The sequence below is a fragment of the Ursus americanus genome, chromosome 6 (genome assembly GCF_024610735.1).
Source record: "Ursus americanus isolate L20-20 chromosome 6, mUrsAme1.1.p, whole genome shotgun sequence".
NCBI lineage: Eukaryota > Metazoa > Chordata > Mammalia > Carnivora > Ursidae > Ursus > Ursus americanus.
The window spans coordinates 32,870,878-32,892,103 of NC_142132.1; the positions used below are offsets into that span (position 1 = coordinate 32,870,878).

Genomic DNA, 21,226 nt, shown 5'->3' on the forward strand with positions numbered 1-21,226 from the left:
CTGCTGCTCATACAGCCCTCAGGCCACAGGAGGCCCGCTTCTCCATCAGGCGGACATGGGGCTGTGTGTGTGTCTGGGTGAGACAGGAAGCCAGGCTCCAGTGGCCCTCGCGGGGAGGGCTGTCTCTATTCCTGACCGGAACCAGGGTTCTAATTGGATGTTGGTTAAAACAGGACACAAAACAGGCCAGAAGGCAGAAAAGGAGAGGCTGCAGAGACACATGCCAGTTTCTCCCCAGCAGTCAGGTGCGGGGGGGAGGGGACGCAGAGGGGACAGATAGGGAGAGGGATCCCTGGATGTTGCAGGAGGAAAGATAAAACCAAGAGTCTGACAGCAGGAGAGGCCCCCAAGGACCCAGTAATTTTTCTTTTCCAATACCAAACGGCTGAATCCAGGTGGTAGTATGTATACAGCTGATCACTCATGCAAAGAACACTTACTGAGCCTGTGATGTGCCAGGCGCTGTTTTAAGCCCTGGATGACCAGGAGTGGGAGAGAATGGAAAAGTGGCAGGGACCCTCCCACCCCAAATGCTGGGATGACAAACACCCTGTCTCCTTCTCTCACCCCCCTCCTTCCCTCACCTGTTTTCCCTTCCCTGAAAAATCTGCTACTGGGTGGCACTGGCCCAGCCAGGGTGAATGGGACATAAGCCTTGAGTGTGTTCCTGCTGGCCACATGAGCACAAGGCAGACTCTGGGGTTGGGGCCGGCGGGGGGGGTGGGGGGGTGGGCAGGCAGCGCTGATGGGCAAGGCCTGGCTGAGGGCAAAGTTACCTGAAATGTGAAGTACTCATCTGCAGGAGCATTCAGCATGTTACATATCTGTAAAGCAAGAGGACATGAAAGTCCTAAAATATCACGTGGTGGAAACATGGACCCACAAAGCAGACATAAGAAAGAATGCATCGGAAGTGAGGGTTTCCTCGCAGCTCTCCATGGCTCGCAGGCAGGTTATTCACACGGAACCTGGCCTGCACCAAATTTGTTAACCACACATTGAGGTTCTCTTCTGTTAATTAAGTCATTGCATGACATTTAGCACAATCTTTGCTCTTTCCTACTCCCAGCCTCTAAAGATTCTTCTTCCAAATTCAAAACAACTCGCTGTTCAGACCAAGGAGAGGAGGAAGCTGAGCCGAAGACTGTGCTGCTGGGGCAGGTGTGGCAGTGATGCTGGGAGGGCTCTGTTCCCCTCCCTCCCTCCCCTCTTCCCTTCCTCTGTCTCTCTCTGTTTCTTTTCTTTTTTCTTTATTTTTCTTGCTTTCTTTTTTTCTTTCTTTTCTTTCTCTCTCCTTTCTTTCGTTCTTTCTTCCTCTTTTTTTCGGATGTGGGATCTGATTTGCAAGAAGGTGGCATAGGGGCAGGAAGAAGCAGCCAGGTAGATTTAGGTACACCAACGTAAGTAGTCACTTTGAGATTACTAAATTCACTTGAAGTACTAAGTTCAGAAGCTATTGCTCTCATCCATAAGGACAAGAAATCATTCCATTTTTGGTAATTTTTGATTATCTGTATGTCAGATCATATCCACAAATGGGTCTTAATAAAATGCTGTATCTTTCTTTCCACCAAAATTAGAGTAGATACTTAAAATCATAACATTTTAAAGTTGGAAGGAACTTTAATCATTAAGCTTGAGCTTCTTCTTTTAAAGCTGAGGAAACAGAAGCTCAAAGAGGTTAAGAGACTTTGTTCAAAATCACGGGAGGCAGCTCGACGTGGAGTCTGAGCGAAGGTGCTGGCGTTACCAGCTCTCCTGGCGAGGGGCGGGGAAGGACCTTATTTGTAAGATCTGCCCATTTCCATGGCACCAATACTCCCATCATGGGGGATGTCAGGCTGCTGACATCTTAACAACTTGCTCATAAAATCCCTGAAACTCTAACACTCTGGTGAGCGGGGATCGGCAGCCTTCTGCACCTGCCGCCTCCGCTCGCAGCCCCTCCGGCCCAGGGTTAGTGCTCACAACCCATGGTGGTTGAGCCACGTTAGCTATTTTTGTGCTACTCTTATAAAGCAACAGTGCGAGGCTTTCAAAATTTTTGTTAGCATACACAGCCGAAGAATCGAAGGAATTGTGTGCCGCCCATTAATTTTATGATCTAATCTGAACAAATTACATGAATTCGTGGTTGAATGTCCTTCAGGTGTGTTTTAAAGAAGCAAAAAGTAGCTTAGTCCTCTTTTCTGACATTTCTACCAACAGCGTCGGTTTCCATCCATACTTTTAAGGCCTCTGAAGAATGTGTACAGATGGGTCAAGTTCCTAGAGGCCAAGGTTTTATCTCAGTATTCAGAAATCCTCGCTTCTCTCTCTTTCTCTCTCTCACAGTTCAACGTCTTCATGATTCCTGCTTGGCTCAATCCTGTATTTAATGCCTCCAATTCTACAAATGTGCCTAATTCTCATTTTTAATATCTGAGAAATCATTAACATGGTGCCTGTTGTGTCCTATTCAGAACTGGGATGTACTTGCTCAATGAGAACTCTGTGCACGTGTCTCCTGAGCCCAGAGAAGTCCAGGTTAGGGACTTATGTGACAGCTCGCCCTAATGCATGCCTTTACTCTCTCTCTCCAACCCAGGAAAAGATGGAGGGAAATATTTTAAAAAGCTAAAAGGAGCAGTTTCAACACTTGATAGGTGCACAAATAATTATGATTAAAATTGCAGATCATTTTTATCTAGAAAATAATTCAGAAATCCTCGCAGGCCCCATTTATTAAATAATTAGGTCAATAATCTTATTTTACAAATGTGAGTGTTAACACCCAGAGAGGTCAGGGGATTTGCCCAAGGTCAAGGATTTGCCAAGGGATTTGCCCAAGGCAGGACTGAGTCAAGGCACCCAGGGCTCTTGAGTCATAGCCTCTTGCCCTCTTCGCCAGAGTGCCCCTCATATTACAGCAGGTCCCTGGGAATGCATTGCTGGCTGAGTCTGCTGAAATGGTTGATACTATCCCTTAGACTAGGGGTTCCCAGGCAGGTGGTGTGCAGCCTCTGGTGGGTAGAGAGCAGTGATGCTGTTGAACATCCTACAATGTGTGGCATAGTCGCCCCATCCCCCACCCCACAAAGAATCGTCTGACCCCAAATGTCAATAATGTTAAATTTGAGAAAATCCTGTGCTAAACACAAAATATATTTTTAGTAAGTCCTGCCTCTTGTAAGTACGTCGTATAGGGTGACGCCTTTGGGCGTGAAAGGGAGGGCTGTTAATAACTCCAGCACAACGGTGTACATGGAAGCTGGCCCAGGCAAACTGGGATGTATGTTCGCCCTAACTATGGAGTCCCAGGAAATGGCTCAAGCTCAACTCTCTGAAAATCAGTTCCCACTTTGGGAATGCCAATTTGCCTAATGAGCACTTTAGTGAGAAATACCTTAAACTAGATTCACAAGAGTTTGCCACCAGTCCTGGGCTACCAACAGAGCAGGGCTGGGGCCCGGGGCAGGAGCTGAGATGTGAAAGGCAGCAGTGCAGCCTATGCGGGGCATCTGTGCTAGAACCAAAACCTGGGGAAAATCCTCCCCTGCTTCGGGAATCCATCCCTTGGCAAGCTATTTACATGGCAAGTTGATGAGTTGGCGGATTAGCCATCCAATGAATTGGCTTTTGACACCTTTGCTTTGTCCAAATTGATTTTGGGGGGAAGACCTGTTTCCCCAGGAAACAGCCTAGGAGAGAATAGGTACTTAAAAGTCGGGTCATAAATCCCTCCACACTGGCCACGGCAGCTTTGGCCATATCGAATTTGAGAAAAGCTCCAAACAGGGGTCTAGTAGGTGGCCTGCCAGGAAACCAAGGATGGGGGCCAATGGTCAAACAATCTGGTGATGTACTGTGGCTGAAAAGTTGTGGTATCTGTGGACTCAGGAATGAATTGGAATGTTATGGTCATTACTACTAAGTCAGGAACAACATTTAAAAAAACACTTCCATTATTTTGGATCAGTTTTAAAAACATGATATTTGTTAGTACATAGTGCTGTTTATCTTAAGAAATAAGCTTGTTTTTTTCTCTTCTTTTTCTTTTCTTCCCCTTTGACATGTCTCTAGACTAGAAAAAGGGATCATGTCACCTGTTTGAGGCCCCCTGGTCCTCTGACCAGTGAGCCCAGAGTTGAGGCCTCCTGGAAAACCCAAAGTAAAGCTGCCTGACGTATGAAGATCCCGCAGCCACATCCAGAATTTTCCTTACACTGCTCCCATTCCAAACCCAGCAATTTTCACACTAAGCAGGGACCAATTTGTGATAGTAAAGGAACACAGGAGCTAACCTAGGTTTTGTTTCCCCCTCCCTCTGACCCTTGAGTGACTCTATTAGTCACTATAATTTATATGCCCATTTACTAAGTAATGAAGATGAATGAACACTGCCAAAAACACAAGGCCAATACTAAAGAAAAACCAAATATGCAAATAAGTGCTATAAATACATTACAGAAACTTGGATTTGTAAAGGGGAAGATAGGAAAATGCCAACATAGAGAAATGTTGGAAGCATTGAACTCTCTTGCAGGGAGGAATCTTGATGCCAAAAGATGACACAGATGGTAAAGAAGCCCAACAAGAGAGAGAAATCCGCCATGAGAAGGAAGGAGAGGATGGCAGAGGGTGAGAAAGTATGATAGAGGTGGAGTGGGAAAGCTGTGGTGACTCTAGTTCTCTGGCCTGGAGACCTATGGGACCTCCCAGCGAGCTCTTGTTTTTTGTCTACACACACCTGACCTCTCTTCACCAGACCTGGACTGCTCTCTGTCCACCTCACCCTACCCTTACCAGGACATAACTCCTCACTTCCTTTATCAACTCACTCATTTTGCATGGCTATCAGTGGCAAAGTTCTCCATTCACACATTTTTGTCATTTGTCAGTAATTTCTCATGCTTTAAAAGTCTTGACCAAGGTAACTAGACTTGAGATCAAATTAAACCCAGCATGAATCGTAGTCACAGACTTTCAAAGGACACCTGAAATTTGCACGATGACTGAATAAGGAGTTGGGGGGAACGGATGGATCTTTCTCATGTTGGCTAAATATTTTTGCGTAGAGCTTGGAAGTCTATAGTTAACCTTCTTTCAACTACCACGATTTCTCTCTCCCACGTCCTGTCCAGCCATGTCATTCTTACCCCTGCATTTTACCTTCACAACTATCCCCATCCCATAGCTAATAAGAGTTTCATCCAGTACTATTCAAGATTTGAATGTGTTCGGTAACTTACAAATCCATTTTCAGCAACGTATGTTGGCAACCCACTAACGAGAGTCCAGTGGTCTGCGGGAGGTGTCCTTGAGGAAGATTAGAAAAAAGAGAATCATTGCCATGCAGAGAAATGCAACATGCGCAAAAACAAAATGGCAACTCCTGCTGCCTCAGGACAGTACTCACGGAATCACTTTGATCTCTTCTTTTCCATGTAAAATGTAATCGATGATTTTATAAAAGATGACTTCCTAAGAGGAAAGAGATTATGAGAACAATCTTATTTCCCGAAGAAAACATTTTTCATCAGTGAACGTACACTTTAAAGCTCATTTAATTGTATCTTATTTCCTAACCACCTTGCTCTGCATAACTACCACCAAATTACTCATGTCCTGATTGCAAGCTGGCAGTACGACTAGAAACACAGTGGCTGGTTATCTACATGAACAAGCTTGTTGAGCTAAATTTTAAAAGTTGAATTTATCCAGACAGTTTTCAAAGGAATCTTGTTTTACTTTTAATTGATCCCTTTCTATTGTCCAGAAACACCTGGCTGATAACCGTAGTAGAACAAAGCATGTAATTTCTCAGCCTCGGTCAATGTATTCCCTTCCCCACTGTGCAATGACCACTTCCCACCTCCCAGCACTGGCTGATCGGAACAGGTGCCTCGGAAAGGCATTTAGCGGGTACTTCGTCAAAGCTGGGAGGGACTTGAGAACTATTCTCTCTACTTCTTTGGGCAGATGAAGAACCTGAGGCCTGGACACATTCCATCCCAGTACCCTCGCTTTCCTGTGTGCTGGGAATACGGTGGTGAGACATTGTTCCTGCCCTCTGAAGCTTGCTGTCAAGGGGGAAAGTAAATCTAATCCGACCCATCCCTGGAGTTTCCAATCTAGCTGGTTTGAAGGAAGGCCTGGGCACAGGGTGCTCAAAAAGTTAGGCAGGTGGCTCTGATGTGTCCCTCCCTCTTGAGAACTACTGATTCACCAAGCCCAGCTATACAGAAAAGGAAATTGAGAGGTTAAACACTGAGTTTAGGCAAGGGCCATCCAGCTGGCTTGGGCAGAGCTGAGACTTGAACCTCAAACTCCCTGTCCAGTGCTCTTTCTACTACTCCGAGGTCTTCCAGAAACTTAGAGGACTAGAATCCAGGGTGTCTCAGGCTGATGCTCTTTCCTTTCTGGTTTTGGCACTCTGTACCATGCACATGCATCATTGAGGAAGAGGTTTGCACTTACTCTGCCATCCGGGGTCTTCGGACCTTTATAAGGCTCGACTTCTCCAAGCTTGATTGGCCATTCATCATAGAATTCCTGGAAGCAATTATATTTAATCATCATCAAACAAACTGTTCCGTGACCTACTATATCTTCTATGAGTTTCATGGCTTTGCATATTTTATGTTAATTTAGAATTCTGGAATTTTAGAGCTGAAAAAGACCTATAATTCCCAGCAACACTGCTTATGAACTTGAGACTGTGAACAAGTCACTTTGCCTTTTTCATCTGTGAAACAGGGATAATAGTAGAATTTATACTATAGGGTGGTTGTGAGGATTAAATGAACAATACAGACAGAGCACCTACCTTGACACATAGGTAAAAGGACTCAATAGCTAGCAACTCTTTTATACATAATTAAACTAAATCTAAGTAGGTTAAGAGGCTTGACCAAGGGCGCGCAGAGTGTGGGCTGCCTTACCCAACATCTATTCTCCCCTCTTCCTCTCTAACAGACCCCAATTTTATTTAGGTATCAAGTGGTCATTTTCTCAGGGCAGAAGGCCTGCACAGCCCCTGAGTGGCCTATACGAGGTGCCTGGGATTAGTTTGAGGGCAGGCACGTGGCCAGTCCTGGACAGCAGAGAAGGAGGAGAAGTCTGCGGAGGTGCTTCTGGGGAAGGGCGTCCCTTGGATGAAAGGCAATGGAAGTGACATTTGCAGGAAGTGCCTCCCAGTTCCATCCTGCGTGCCACGCCTTGAGCTGCAAGTGCCATCTTGCCACCCCCAAGAGGAGACCTCGCCAACTTGCTGCAGATGGCAGAGACCAGGCCAGGAGAAAACTGCAAGCCCCTTGCACCTTGATGACTGTACTGAGGTCTGAAGGAACCAGCCTTAGAACTGCCCGACCTTGTGACTTCTTGTTTTGCTGTTACTTACTGGGTGTTATGTTCCTTGCAGCCAAAAGCACCCTAATCAACACACTCAACCACCAAGTCCCAGAGCCAGGATCAAAGCCCAGCTCTCCTGACACCTGGTCCTGTGTTTATCCACCTAGAACAGTTACTCTGAAAAAATAACTTCCATTTACATGGAGAAGAAGAAATACAAATGATATCGTATTCATTACTTATGTTGAGCTGAGAGAGCTCCAACCAAATTAATGAAATAAGATGAAAAATGAACATTATATATTGTGTGTGATTAGTATCCATTTTTTAACGGATTATATTTCATGTGATGGGTGTTATATAGATGATTTGAGGGGAGACAGAATGTATGGAGTGACGAGGACCTTCTCCTTGGTCATGTCCAGCAGTCCGATGGAGTATCGCTCACAATTCAGGTATGTTCTAACTGTGTAGAGCGCTTTGTGAAACTGGCGCTCCACATCTGTGAGCTCTTCAAATACTTTGTTGGCTGACCACATGAGGATCTGAAAGGAGGGATTAAAAAGAAAACACTCAGAACAAAACACACGGTGAAGAGGTACAGCATTAGCCAAAAGAAAGTAGGAGTTACTCAGATTCTCTGAGTGGGATGAAGAGTGGACCTGTGCAAGGGTGAAGGTCTCTGAAAATGGTATGCCATGACTGGTCCCCATGTAAAAGGGCAAGTGACCACACACTGGAAGCAGAGACAGTCCCTGGGCAGAGGGTCCAGTATTGGTGGGTTGGCTCCCGCTGCTCCCCTGCTGGGGAGACAGCATATGCCTCCTTCCACCCGTCCTGAGCTACTCAGAGGTAACCTTATCTGGACAGTTGGATAGGAGGGAACTTTGGAAGCCTCCATCCCCACCCCTCTCCCACCATTATACAGATGAAGAAACTGACGTCCAGAGAGTGGCCCAGCCTGAGGTACCCTGGTTACCAATGTTGTTCCTTATCCCCCTGGCTCAAGGAGACAACAGACTTCAGAAGAGTGATTTGCTCCTCAAATTAATAGCTTTGATATGTACCAGGAGCTGCGAAGAGCTTTGTGTGGATGAATTCATGGAAGGATCATTTGATAGTCACAACCACCGTGAAGGGTAGGCACTATAATTATCTCACAGAAGAAACCATGGCTACCCAGGACAAGGACGAGGCAAGCCAGTTGTACCCACAGATGGAGGAGCAGGGATGTGGGGGTGGGAGGCAGGGGCAGACCGTGAGAAGACAGAAGGACTAAAGTCTGAGAATCAGCTCCATGTGGCTTACTCCCCCGAGAGTGATAGGAGGGGCCTGGGCTTGTTGCCTCTGGGTCCCTTTGTCAGAACAGGAAAGCATGGAGTGATGAATGTCACCTTCCCATTACCTGGCTTCTTCGGGATTCAATACTGTACAGGTAGTTGGTATGATGAAGCTTTAGGATGACAGAAACAAAGTTGAGGTATTTGCAAAAGACCTATAGGAAGCAGAGAAAAACAAATTAGCTAAGATATCTTTCTCTCCATTAAACCACAAATAAATTTCCTGAGGCTCCGACTAGATGCCCAGGGTCAGCATTACCTCCTCATCCTGTTTGGAAAATTCAGATGCGTTTACTTTGTTAACTGCCATAACCACGGCAAGAACCTCCTTGCCCATCACGATCGGAGTTGCCAGCAGGTTCTTTGTGACATACCCAGTTTGTTTGTCCATGAAGTCAGAAAAATGGCTGTTCTGAAAGACATATTCACACGTTTGCCAAAGCAGCACAGAACCACGGTTGTAGGTCTAGGAATGGCAACAGACCATTCTCTCCGGTCCAAACTGTTTGGACAGATAACCAGGGCCCCAGGACAGCGGTCCCACCCACACCCCCATCTTACAGTTGCACAGAATGAACTCACCGGTTTCAGGACGAGCATCTCCCACCTGAGCTATGGCCTATCTAGGCGAGGCTGAGGTAGGGCCAGGAGAAAAGAGGTGATGTCACGGCCAAGAGGAAAGTGAGATGCTAAGAAGAGACGGGGTTACAATGGACAGAAGGTGTGCTGGGAGAGCACAGAGCTGGGATTACAGGTGTAGGCCACGGAGCTCTTCTTTCTAATTATGGGAGTAAAATGTGCATGAAACCAGACAACTGGTACATCATAACATGAAGAAAAAATTAATGACTCCTCAAACTCCTTCTAATCTCGCTTACTTGAGGGAACCAGTGTTAACAGCTTGGTATGTCTCCTTTCTCCCCCTTCTTTTTTAGAGATGTATTTGCTTATTTATTTATTTATTTGAGAGAGAGAGAGCATGGGGGAGGGGCAGAGAGGGGGGGACAAGCAGACTCCCTGCTGATCAGGGAGCAACCCAAGGCTCCATCCCAGGACCCTGAGATCATGACCTGAGCCAAAACTAAGAGACGCTTAATGGACCGAGCCACCTGGGCACCCTGGTATGTCTCCTTGTATGCCTTTCTCTAATTCTGGACGAAAGTTTTTCCTTTTTTATAAAATTTTATTTTCTAATTCACACAATACTTTCATCATATAACAATACTTTATGGACTTCCCTCCAGACCTGTGCATATGGGTGTGAACTCAGCCTCTAGATTCCTGCACAATACTGTGGCATGAGAGCCCATGGCCAGCTCAACCATTCTCCATTTAGTCTGCTTATAGTTTTCCCCACTGAAAACAATGCTCTGCTAACCATACTGGCTTTCATTTTTATATGATGGATTCCCCGAGGTGGAATCTCTTTTGCTGAATCCACATGTGCATGCAGTTTTTATTTACGCAGATTACTTTCATGAAAGATTGGAAATCTTACTTCCACTGTGAGAGCATCCTCACTGATAAGATGCTTATCAGTTCTTAACGTTCTACCAAGCTAACGTCTTTCATACATGTTTCTCTCTCTCTCTCTCCATAGGAGAGAGGAAGTGGATCTTCCCAGACACAAGCCTCTTGCAGTAGATGTGAGAGATGATTCTAATACCCTAACCTTCCATGGTTAGAGCAGAATGATGAGTGTGGCAAGGTCCCTAAATGGAAGAGCTTCAGAGGGTCAAGGACAGCGGTTCTTATTAGCTGTAAGCTAGAGGATCGCCCACTCCAGATGGGTGTAGACGCAGCCTTCTATGGTTCATGCTATCTCGTCTTTGAACTGAGTCTCCTTCGGTAGGAACTAAATTTTCAGCCTGATTCTGAGACTCACTGGCCAAAGTTAACAGGGTTTTCCTCTCATAGGTTGTACTATTTTCATTTCCTTGTGTTGATGGTGCTTCTGAGATTAGCACAAACCCCTGAAAGCTGGACTCTGTTCAGTTTCCAAAATTAAAAATGTGGGAGTCCTCTGGTGTTCGACTTCCGGGCCAGAATCTCACCCAGGGAGCAGGGCTCCTTGGCCAATAGAATTCAGCTCAGCTCAGAGCGGCAGACCTGGGCTGTGCCTCACAAACCCCCGCAGACCAATGCAGATTTGCAGACCTCCCAGCAGACCCACCGAATCCTGACCTCCTAGAGTAGGATCTGTCTTCCCCAGGAATCTGTACTCTAGGGGTGAATCACTTCTCTGGAGGATCCCTTAGGAACGGTGAGAGGCTAAGGGAGTCAGACGCAGCCCCTTATCCCAGATCTCTTTTCTACCTTTCCCAGCGTGGACCCACACAAACTATTTGCTTAGGAGGCCGCATTACCTAATGTTGAAGAAGGCTCTGGAGTCAGAGTTCTCCGGCTGAAACCAGACCCTGGTTCACCAGCTGTGTGATCCTGGTGCTACTTAGACTTTGTGGAAATAGGAGTGCTGATATTATGGACTGTCTAGAGTCCCCGACACAGAGATTAATGTAGTATGGGTAGAGCACTTAGAAGAGCATCTGACACATGGTAGGTGCTCAAAAATTCCTGGGAAGAGACACCTGCGAGTTTATTGGGCCTTCCTGGATGAGAAGTAGTTGTCTTTTGCAATGACCATTCTGCTTCTAACCCTAGCTTTTATAACCAATCCTAACCACTGAAGAAACTAGATGCTCTTGGTGGTTGTAGGCCTCCTAGGCCCGGAAGCACACGTTTGCCTTAGGGCCAGTGTCTGCCCCTCCCCCACTCCCCACCCCCTCCCCCCATCCCGCCTTCAAGAGCCACATTTCTTTCCTAACCACGTGATCTCCTATCCTCTCTGCCTCTGGTAACATCTTCCCTCTCAGGCCAGGATGTCTCCAAACTTTGTTAAGTTCTTTCTCTTCATCCACTGCTTGCCCAAGCCAGCTTGCATTCCATTTTCCTGCTAATCTGTTACCCATTATGGGTTGTGATCACCTTCATTGATACAGCAATCTTGGCCACTACATGGGTAATCAAAATACCAAATCAGATGCACACACACAGGATGGTCAGGCAGGTGTGTTTCTTTGCAAACACATTTCACTCAGCAGCTTCAAAGCTTAAGGCTATTTTATTCTAGATTCTAAACACAAGGAAATATCCCTAAGTTCATTTGGCTGTTTTGAGAAAATGATATACGTTTCAAAATGTAATGCTTGCTTATTGTTGTATCTGAAAGCCCTACATAAAACCATCCATCAGATGACAGGGTAGGTGAGGTGCGGCTTTCTGGTTCACTAGCTCAAACAATCCCTAGTGAAGTTTGCTTGAGCAATTCCTATAGTTCTCAGATTCACAAACTCCCCTGGGTAGTCCTGCAAAGAAGCCACTGGAGACATCTGGAGAACACTGCGTACAGCAACAGACTGACCGGGTCCCTCATCCAGTCTCAGCATTGTTAGATTCTGATTAAGGACCACTTGGTCCTTTGACACCAGGAGTCAGAAAGACAGAAGGGAAGGAAGACAGAGGAGAGAGGAACGGGAGCTAGAGGCACTCTGTTAATTATTGAAAATGTAGGACTTCTCCCATGGCTTTCTTTGAAACCACAGTTAGAACAAGAACCACCCATAGAGTTAATCAGCAGTTTTCCCAATAGAAAAAGAAATAATTAACCTGAGGAGGATATCTCTCAGTTTCCTGTTATTAAAAGTTTCCCTGTTTTAAAAACAGGTGACAATCAGTGACCCTTTTTTTGGCCGCCTACACCCAGCCCCCAAACACCCCTTGGCATAAATATGTTATCATAGTTGTCATTTACTGAGCACCTACTAGGAGTCAGGCTCTTTATGCTCATTTAATCTGTATATTTATTTGCCTCCATGTCTCAGGTGCAGAAATGCAATCTATCACACAGTTACCTAGTCTCAAACCCACATCTGCGCTGAGGTCTCTCTGCTGCCAGAGGTCTCACCATACACCATGTGGCTTCCCTGCTGTCACCTTCATGGACCCCCAAGGTCAGGGACATCTGGCTCTACCTCTTTGTCTAGGTTCGAGAACTCCTCCTGTGCCCACATTGCCAACCAGAGAGAAGCCACATGTGGTCAGTGGTGTGGTAAAAGAGGGGGAGGCCTCAGAAGATCCAAGTTATGGTCCTAGACCCACCACATCCTGCCTGACTGACCTTGACAAGATTCTTCCATTTTGGATGGAAATAAAAATATGGTCCCTCCTTCCTCACAGGGTTTTTGCCAGAATCAAATGAGATTAAGATTGTGAAAATGCTTTATAAATTGTCAAATACAATGAGAAGATAAGAATTAGTAGAAATTTCATTAAAATATCGGTTTCCATCTTCTTCCTCTTTGCAGATTTTACCATAGTGATTCAAGTCTGGCAAAATTGCAGGGATATGGAGGTAGGTGGAGGGTGGAAAGAGTGCTGGACACCAAGCGAGGACACCCTGTCTAGTCCCGCCCCTTCTCACTCACTGACCATACTCTGGACTCTAGGAGAGGTGCAGCCCCTGTGACCTCAGCTTCCTGTCTGCCCAAGGGAACAGTAAGCTCAAGACTCCCGGAGGAGCCCCTGGTTGCTCTGAAATCCAATTTTTCCTGCTGCATCTGCTCACCCAACACACCAGTGGTTTTCAATATTGACTGCATTTTAGAATCACCTGGGGAGCTTTTTATTTTATTTTTTTATTTTATTTATTTTTTAATAATATTTTTTTATTATATTATGTTAGTCACCATACAGTACAAAATACTATTGCCTGCATTCCAACCCCTGAGAGTCTGGTGTATTGGTCTATTGAGTCTCAGATCGTATTTTTTTAAATGCTCTGGATTCGATTTCAATGTGCATTTGGAGTTGAAAAGTACCACTCATCTCTCCATAAGAAAAAATGCTTTGAAGCAGTAGAAATGGAAAGCAAATGAGGCCCTTGTCTCTCCTCTGAGCTGAGGACGGTGTCTGTCTTCAACTTAACACTTCTCCATCCCACCCGTAACAGCCAGGAGTCCTTAGGAAAAAAGGCAAGGGGAAAATGTGGCCCCCTGCCCTTCTCCATTTACTGCTCTGTCCACACAGTGACGCTTACCATGGACAGCAACACATCAAGGCCACCGGCTCTTTCCAGCAGCTGTCTGCTATCGTTCTCTGTTCAAAATGCGAACTGGGCTCATTGATAATGCAGGACAACAGAAATCATTTTACCCATCTCTTTAAACATTTTTTTTTCAAAAAAAACCTTGCATGTCACTTTCTTAAGTGTGAAGTCCTAGTAATTTTAGAGATGGCCTTGCTCAGGGACTGGCAAGAAGCGTACTCCCGTGAGAAAACCTCAGGGTATGTGGGCATCGCCCCCTAATTGGTGTCTGGGGAATTTTGCCTTAAGGGGACAAATCAGTCTAGTCATGGGAGCAGCGGCAGTCAGTGACAGAAGCTACCTGAAACTAGCTTGAGCTCCCTGAAGGCAGGGATCAGAAAGGACTGAGGACTCTGGGGTGCCGGATAGCAACCCTTGCACCGGAGGGTTGTGCTGGGCTTGTTTGCAGAGTGTTGCTAATGTTTGATGACTTCTGTGCCTTCTGGATCTGTGTGGCCCTCCTCCTGTAATCAGCTTCCGGAGGCATGTAGGGGATTAGCCTCCTGCCGCCAGCTGCCCCCATTCACGAGTGGCCAGTAAACCTTGGCATGGAGAGCAGAAAGCATTTCAGGGACCACTCCCCATCAACCCCATTCCATCGTAAGCTGCTGCTCCCCTTTTGGTTAACAGCAAACCATAGTCAGGGACATGCGTGTAGGAAAAAAGTTAGCGGGAGAACCCCAGGCTGGTACCTGTGGTTATTGATGAGCAGAGCAATTATGAGGGGTTTACATTTCCTCCTTCTTGTTTATTTATATTTTATAATTTTTTTTTCAATGAACAAGCCTTGTGGTGCTAAGAAGAGTGATTTTTTTTATTGTTGTTTTTAAAAGCGTATAACACACCTTGTGTTTGTGCGGTACGCTGTTAATCTCAGCAGCACACTGTGCAATTGGAGTTGATTCTTGACAGAGCTGAATTATGGGGGGTTGGGATGGTTGATTGCACTTATCAGCCGAATTTACATTTTTCACAATCCAAATGTGAACATCTGAACTTTCAAAGAACTTTATTATTCGTTCTTTCTGCACATTTGGTCTGTAAGTGAAAGAATCCATTTATGAGCCAGTCTATCCCAGAGAACTGAGTGACCTCAAAGGGTTGTGAGTGACAGGTGTGGGGAGCAGCTCACAAGTCTCAGCATCAGGCACCTTGCTGCTCTCACCAGTGTGGGACGCTTTGCCATGCTGTTCAGAAGGAAAGTTCCCAGAGCGGGGAGGATGCATAAGGGAGCAGGTGTGGGATACACCAAGTTTGCCCGATAAAATGCCAAACATTATAAGGGACACACACTAAAAACTTACTCATTGTTTAGCTCAAATCCAACTTGAACTGAGCATCTTATATTTTTAATTTGCTAAATCTGGCAGCCCTGGGCCTAGGGGATCCTCTCCCCCCTACTCCGCAAGTTATTGCCAAACCGATGCCGCAGCCTGGCCCCTGGCTCCCAGCTCTCTTTCTCACTGGCTCTTCCACGACCCTGCCAAGACATCCGGTCAGCCCCACTGTCATAAAGCCACCTACCTTTCGCACATCTGGGACATTAGCGGCTTTCTTCGTGTGAGCAACCCAACCCACTATCCCAATGTCCAACGGAAACACAACTTCTCTGTCGGGGACCACCAGGCTGTCCTCAAACCTGGAGGTGGGGGTGATGTCGAGCAGCCTGGAGGCCACCTCGGGCGTGCCGTTGCGGGCCCGACAGGCAAAGAGGCTGCAGCGGTCGGCCTGCAGCAGCTGCGCCAGCTTCTGCAGGGCCCGGTGCACCGTGGGCTCGGCACTGGCCGCCTCCTCCTGCACGGCCAGCAGCAGCTCGGCACACACGGCCCACTCCTCGGCTGGCGACAGCGTCCCGCTGGGTCCCGGGGCCTCCCCCAGCCTCTTGGCGAAGTACTCCTTGGCAAACTCAGGGTGGTCCTCCAGGTATTTCTCCACGGCCTCTTGGTTGATCTCACCCATGGTGTGGCTTGCTTCGCTGCTCTGGTTCAGGAAGGGAGACCCTCAGAGCACCACCTGGGATGGAGTGCCCAGAAGGAACTACATCCTGGCCACAGTCACTGAGAAAACCCTACCTGGCACCTCACAGGATCCCTCAACGATGGAGCAGGATGGTTGCTTAACAGAGCTTTCAAAAAAACTGCCGGTAACTCTTGGGCTGTGACAGAAGGTCTGGCTTAGAGCAGGATTCAGGGAGCACAGGATTAAAGAGTTCTTCAGGACATGAAATCCCTAAACATTCTTAGCTCATAAGTCCTCAGAGAATCCTCAGAACATCTTAGATCAGCCAGGCAAGTGGCAAGTCGAGGTGACTATTCCAGAAAAAAATCACTGAACATGGGCTGCCATCCACACCAAGGAGAATCATCGGTGTACCCATTAATGACAAGACATTAGCATCAATTGACATTTTGACTCGTTTTTTCGTGATAGCTATATGAAGTGAAACTATTAGCCCTTGGGAGTGTCTGCTTATTTATACGGCAACTTTAATGAACATTTGGGGGAGATGGAAGGGTTTAAGGTCAATGCAACGTAAAATGAAATATTAATCTTTCCTTCTCTTAAAAGTCCTACATTTATCCAAGTTGCCTGGCCTACTTTTTCTAAAGCCTTCGCCTCTCAATTCTCCTCATTTAAAAGCTTGACCTCGGGAATGTTTTAAAGGAACAAACCTTAATTTTGTTCTAGAAAGGTGAACATGGCAAAACATTTGCCTGTGATCCAAGCCTAATCAAGCCACAACGTAAACAATAATCCTCATCAAAAGACATGATTGTAAAAGGTGGCCCATGCACCTGCTAACTGGGCCTTCCTGCCGCGCATTTTAGTTTGGATTTTGTTTTGAATAGTAATGGCCAGCCTCACGTATTTTTGCTCCAAGATAGTCTGTTAAATCTAGTGGATAAAACCTGTCTTGTTTGTTGCTAGGATCTCTAACGTCTCGGGGGGAGGTTAGGCGTGGAAAAACACTTACTGCTACTTAGTTGTGTTTAATGTTTAGTTTATTAAGCTTTTACATCAATTAAGCACACGTTCCCAAATATTTAAACACTATTATACAACTAATAAGTCAAACAACACATTTCATGAACCAATTTCCTTGAATATTTAAATGCTGATTTCAAACTTCGTGAAGGACTTCTAAGCATTTCAATAAAACTGGAAACTTTGTGGCAGATTCTCTCGAATGAACACACGTTACGGGGCCTCTAAAAGTTCCTGTTAGACCCACATTTAAGTCCACCTCAGAGACAGCAATCCTGTGGGTTTCATTTGCTTTGCTAAGCGTAAAGCGTACCTTGATAGAGTGATGATAGTCTTACCAGAAAAGAAAAAGAGATCCGAGGCGGTTGCAGGTTCTAGGTCAGCAAACAAGAGGTTCTTGGTCGGAACACGGTTTTCCCAGGGGAACTGAACTCAAATCAGCGTCTGCTGAGCTGCTTATATGGTTGAGTCCACTTGCCACCTCAAGAGCCCTGCCACGTACATACCCTTTCTTGTGCCTTCCTCTCTCGCTCAGTGTAGTCTCAGGAGGCTCCTCCTCAGAGTACTATTAACTGCATAACATCCTATTAGCATCTCGTTATAATTAGAATAATGCAGAGACTTATCTCTTGAGAGAAAGGAGTTGAGTCAGCCCAGTCACCCCTCCCATGGGACCATCACATTCCAACACAGTTTGGGACACTTCCTACCCAGCTATTTTGTGTGACCATGGCACAGCTCCAGCCTCTACAAAAAGTATGTTGTGTGCTCACCGTTCCCCAAATCCACGCTTCCCTCCTACACAGAGAGAGAAAAAAAACACGTATCTGTATTCCATATGCAGGTATATACTTAATAGGAAAGACAAAATATCCATAGATATTATCATTCCTCTACTTATCAAAATGAAAATTAATTTAAAAATGAAGCATGCTCTATTATTGTCGCCATTCTTTTGTTTTTATAACTACTTCTAGATTCGTGATTTGCTCATTTTTCAACACATGCCTATTGATTGTCCATTATAAACAAGCTGCCATATTAGCTTCTGTGGTAAAGACTTCATGTTCCCCCTCATCTGATTCTCTTCTCTTCCTACTTACAGGGGAAGATTCTTCTTTTCTGCCCTCCTCCTCTGGTAAGGTCATGTGATGGATTTCGCCTCTGGGTTGTGGTCATAAATGGCTCTTCCAGGTAAGAACGATTAATTGCCAGCATAAGACCCTGGGCTCTCCATTCTCCCCTCTGCCACACCTGTTCCAGATAGAGGGGTCTCCTGATTCCAAGTGAGGATGTCCTGGAACAGAGCCTCCTACTGACCTGAGATGGACATGTAGCATGAGTGAGAAAGAAACCTTTCTTGTTTTTAGCCTCTCAGAGATGAGGGTGGTCTGTTACTACAGCATAGCCCAGTCAGTCCTGACTATGACACTTGTCCTCTGGGGATGCCAGGGAGGCATAAGTCTTGGTTCCAGTTTCACAAGCACTTGTGGAGAAGGGAGATGAGAGCAGTACATGAAGAGCCATGAAGCGTGGAACAGAATATGATAAATGCCGAAAGGGAACTACATACACAGAGCTATGAGAGTTCAGAAAAGGGATCATATCTAGAATGGGTAGAGATGGTGGTGGGGGGGAATCCAGTGCGTTCCAGGTGGTAGTAACAGTAGAAGCAATAGCATGGGGTGTAGAGTAACAGGAGGAAGAGTGAGCGATGACTCTGAAAAGGTGGGTTGGGCTCAGATTACAGGAGCATCAGAAGCTAGGCTGAGGATTTTGAACCCTGGAAAATTTTGGGGGAAGGAAAAAACATTATAAGGGTCCTTTTCTACAAAATTTACCTGGTAGTGCTTAGAAAGATGAATTGGAGAAAATAAATACTGGACATAGGGGTACAGATTAAGAGGCTATATTGCATTTGGTTCAATATCAAATACCCTAAAACTGTGTATAGGCTTTGACCCTGCAATTCTGCTTTTATGAATTTATCTTGCAGAAATAATTAAGACTGTAGGTGATTAATGCAGTTACCAGGGTGTTCATCAAAAGTACAATTATTAAAGTAAAAGAGCAGAAATAGCCTAGATTTTCAACAATAGGAGGTTGAGTAAATAAGTAGCGTTTTATCCACAGAATAGCGAACTATATTTATTAATAATCCTACTGTAAAGGTCCTTTTATTAATATGAAGAAATATTTATGATATGCAGTAAATGGTAAGATAGTTTTGCAATACAATTCCGCGTATATACACATACATGGAGGTGTGTGTACCAACATGGTAACAGTGATTATTCCAAAGTGATGGGATTCAATGCATTAATTTTTTTCTTCTTTTTTGCTTATCTGATTTTTCTCAAGTATCTACAATGAACATACATCATTTATGTAATAAATTCATGCATTCATAAAGTTTTTTAGGTTATTTTCATAGGCTACAGGTGAAGTCGCTTGGGAATGAAAAAAGAAGGGGCAAATGTGAGACCTAATTCTAGGCAAAATTGACAGGAGTAGGCAATTGATTTGTTAGAGAAAGCAAGCAAGACAGAGTGACTGCCTACTGCATGACATTTTATAAAGACAGAGTTTTTTTTAAAGAGAAATATTGGAAGTCTGCCTTGGAGCATGGATACAAATCTCTCTCTCCTTCTCTTGTCTTTGACTGAGTCCCTTTGTCTCCACTGCCCTTCCTCCTGGGAGGAGTCCTTGCAGAATCTCTGGCCTGTGCTCACAAGACCTTTGTGTCTCTTACTGGCTGGTCAGTCCGAGGCACTGAAAAAAAACAAATGTAAGAAAAGAATAATATATTTTTTAAAATTACCCCAACAGACCACTTAGAATGAATTTCTAATACTACATGTATTGACTTTATTGAACTTCGCTGTTTAATTTTTATGTCAGCATTTCTAAAATATTGCAGACATTGATTATCATTTATTTAGATAAAACAACTCTGAAACAATAACCAGGTCAATGTGAAAACTCCATTCCATTTACTCAGAATATTTTTAGAAATATAAGCCACAAGGTATTGATAATAAAATTAGTGATCATAAGAATAGCTAACATTATAATGTATAATCTGTGCCAGGTACTCTTCTAAGACACTTACACATATTATCTCATTTAATTCTTGCAATAACCCAATGAGGTGTGGGTACTATTATTGTCTTTACTTTACAGGCAAGAAAGCAAAGCACAGAGAAATTAAGTAACTAGCTCAAGGTCACACAGCTAGTAATAGTGACCTACCCCAAAACTGCCAGTTTAAATAGGATTATATTAAAAAGGGTACATATGAGGTACACAAAACATCATACTAGCTGCTCTAGGGGAATATACAAAGACATTTCCTTTAAGGAATTAAATATATATATCAGAAAAAATACATACATATCAGAAAATGTTATTAAACACCAATTTTTTAAAAAGTTAAATAAAAATTCCAGGAACTTTTCTTAAAAGCCTACAGAGGGGCACCTGGGTGGTACAATCAGTTGAGTGTCCCACTCCTAGTTTCGGCTCAGGTCACAGTCTCAGGGTTGTGAGATTGTGCCCCATGTCACGCTCCAGGCTCTGGGCTCTGGGCTCAGCACAGAGTCTGCCTGGGTTTCTCTCTCCCTCTCCCCCTCCCCTTGTGCACTCTCTGTCTCTCAAAGAAATAAATCTTTTTTAAAAAGCCAGATGTACCACAGATGTACCAAAGAATGGTTTCTCTTCCTTACACTTTCTGCTTAGCAAGTTTACATTTTTCAATAGTCTACCCTACTCATAAACACGTGTAACACCTAGCTCTATCATTGCTAACATTTTCCACTGCAGTTAACCGTTTCTGCAGGAGGCAATGCTTATATAATGGCCAAACCACAGCGCCTGAGGTTGAGGCACCAACGCAAATCCAACAAGGTCTTGCATTAGCCGCGGGCACGCCAGATCATTATGCTGAATTTACTCTTCGGCTCCATCTTCGCCAGATTCTCTGTTCCTACCATTACTCATCACCCAAAGGCACCCCCTAAAGGTAGGGGTTTCAGGCACATCCCGGCAGCCAAGTGCAAGTGGGCTCTTTCACCTTCATATCTGCTCACAGGAACCTCTGTGCACACCTAATTGTTGGGTGTGACCCAATGTCTCAGAAATAACTCCCTTGGTGGGATCCACGGGATTTTCCCCTAAATTGAAGACCCTGACTGATGGCTTTGTAGCCACTGAAAGAAACCTTACTGAAAATATTAGTTTGACTCTTTGTACCTGAAAAAGTTGGCTGAATAATCTTTTCATTTTCCCACCAATTATTTTGGCATCTTTTAAATGTAGTCAGAAGATAAATGCTACCCCATTTCCTTGTTTTCCATTTTCTTTGGCCTCTCTGTCAGGGTGTGGATGTCGATGTCAGCTTGCACAAAATGGAGCTGGTTTGAAACGT

At 45.0% G+C, this 21,226-nt stretch overlaps 1 protein-coding gene across 2 annotated transcripts in view; it reads right to left on the reverse strand.

The window, feature by feature from the left end:
• Positions 1–15,774, reverse strand: part of PDE6C (phosphodiesterase 6C) — a 46,500-nt gene extending 30,726 nt beyond the window's left edge. For both annotated transcript variants that reach the window (XM_045809931.2, XM_087862897.1), the window contains exons 1-8: positions 15,340–15,774; positions 8,932–9,084; positions 8,738–8,827; positions 7,737–7,877; positions 6,460–6,534; positions 5,399–5,463; positions 5,232–5,298; positions 777–824 (exon numbers count right to left, since the gene is read on the reverse strand). In XM_045809931.2, coding sequence (XP_045665887.1) covers positions 777–824; positions 5,232–5,298; positions 5,399–5,463; positions 6,460–6,534; positions 7,737–7,877; positions 8,738–8,827; positions 8,932–9,084; positions 15,340–15,774 — 1,074 coding nt within the window. The remainder of the gene's footprint in view (positions 1–776; positions 825–5,231; positions 5,299–5,398; positions 5,464–6,459; positions 6,535–7,736; positions 7,878–8,737; positions 8,828–8,931; positions 9,085–15,339) is intronic.
• Between the last annotated feature and the right edge of the window lie 5,452 nt (positions 15,775–21,226).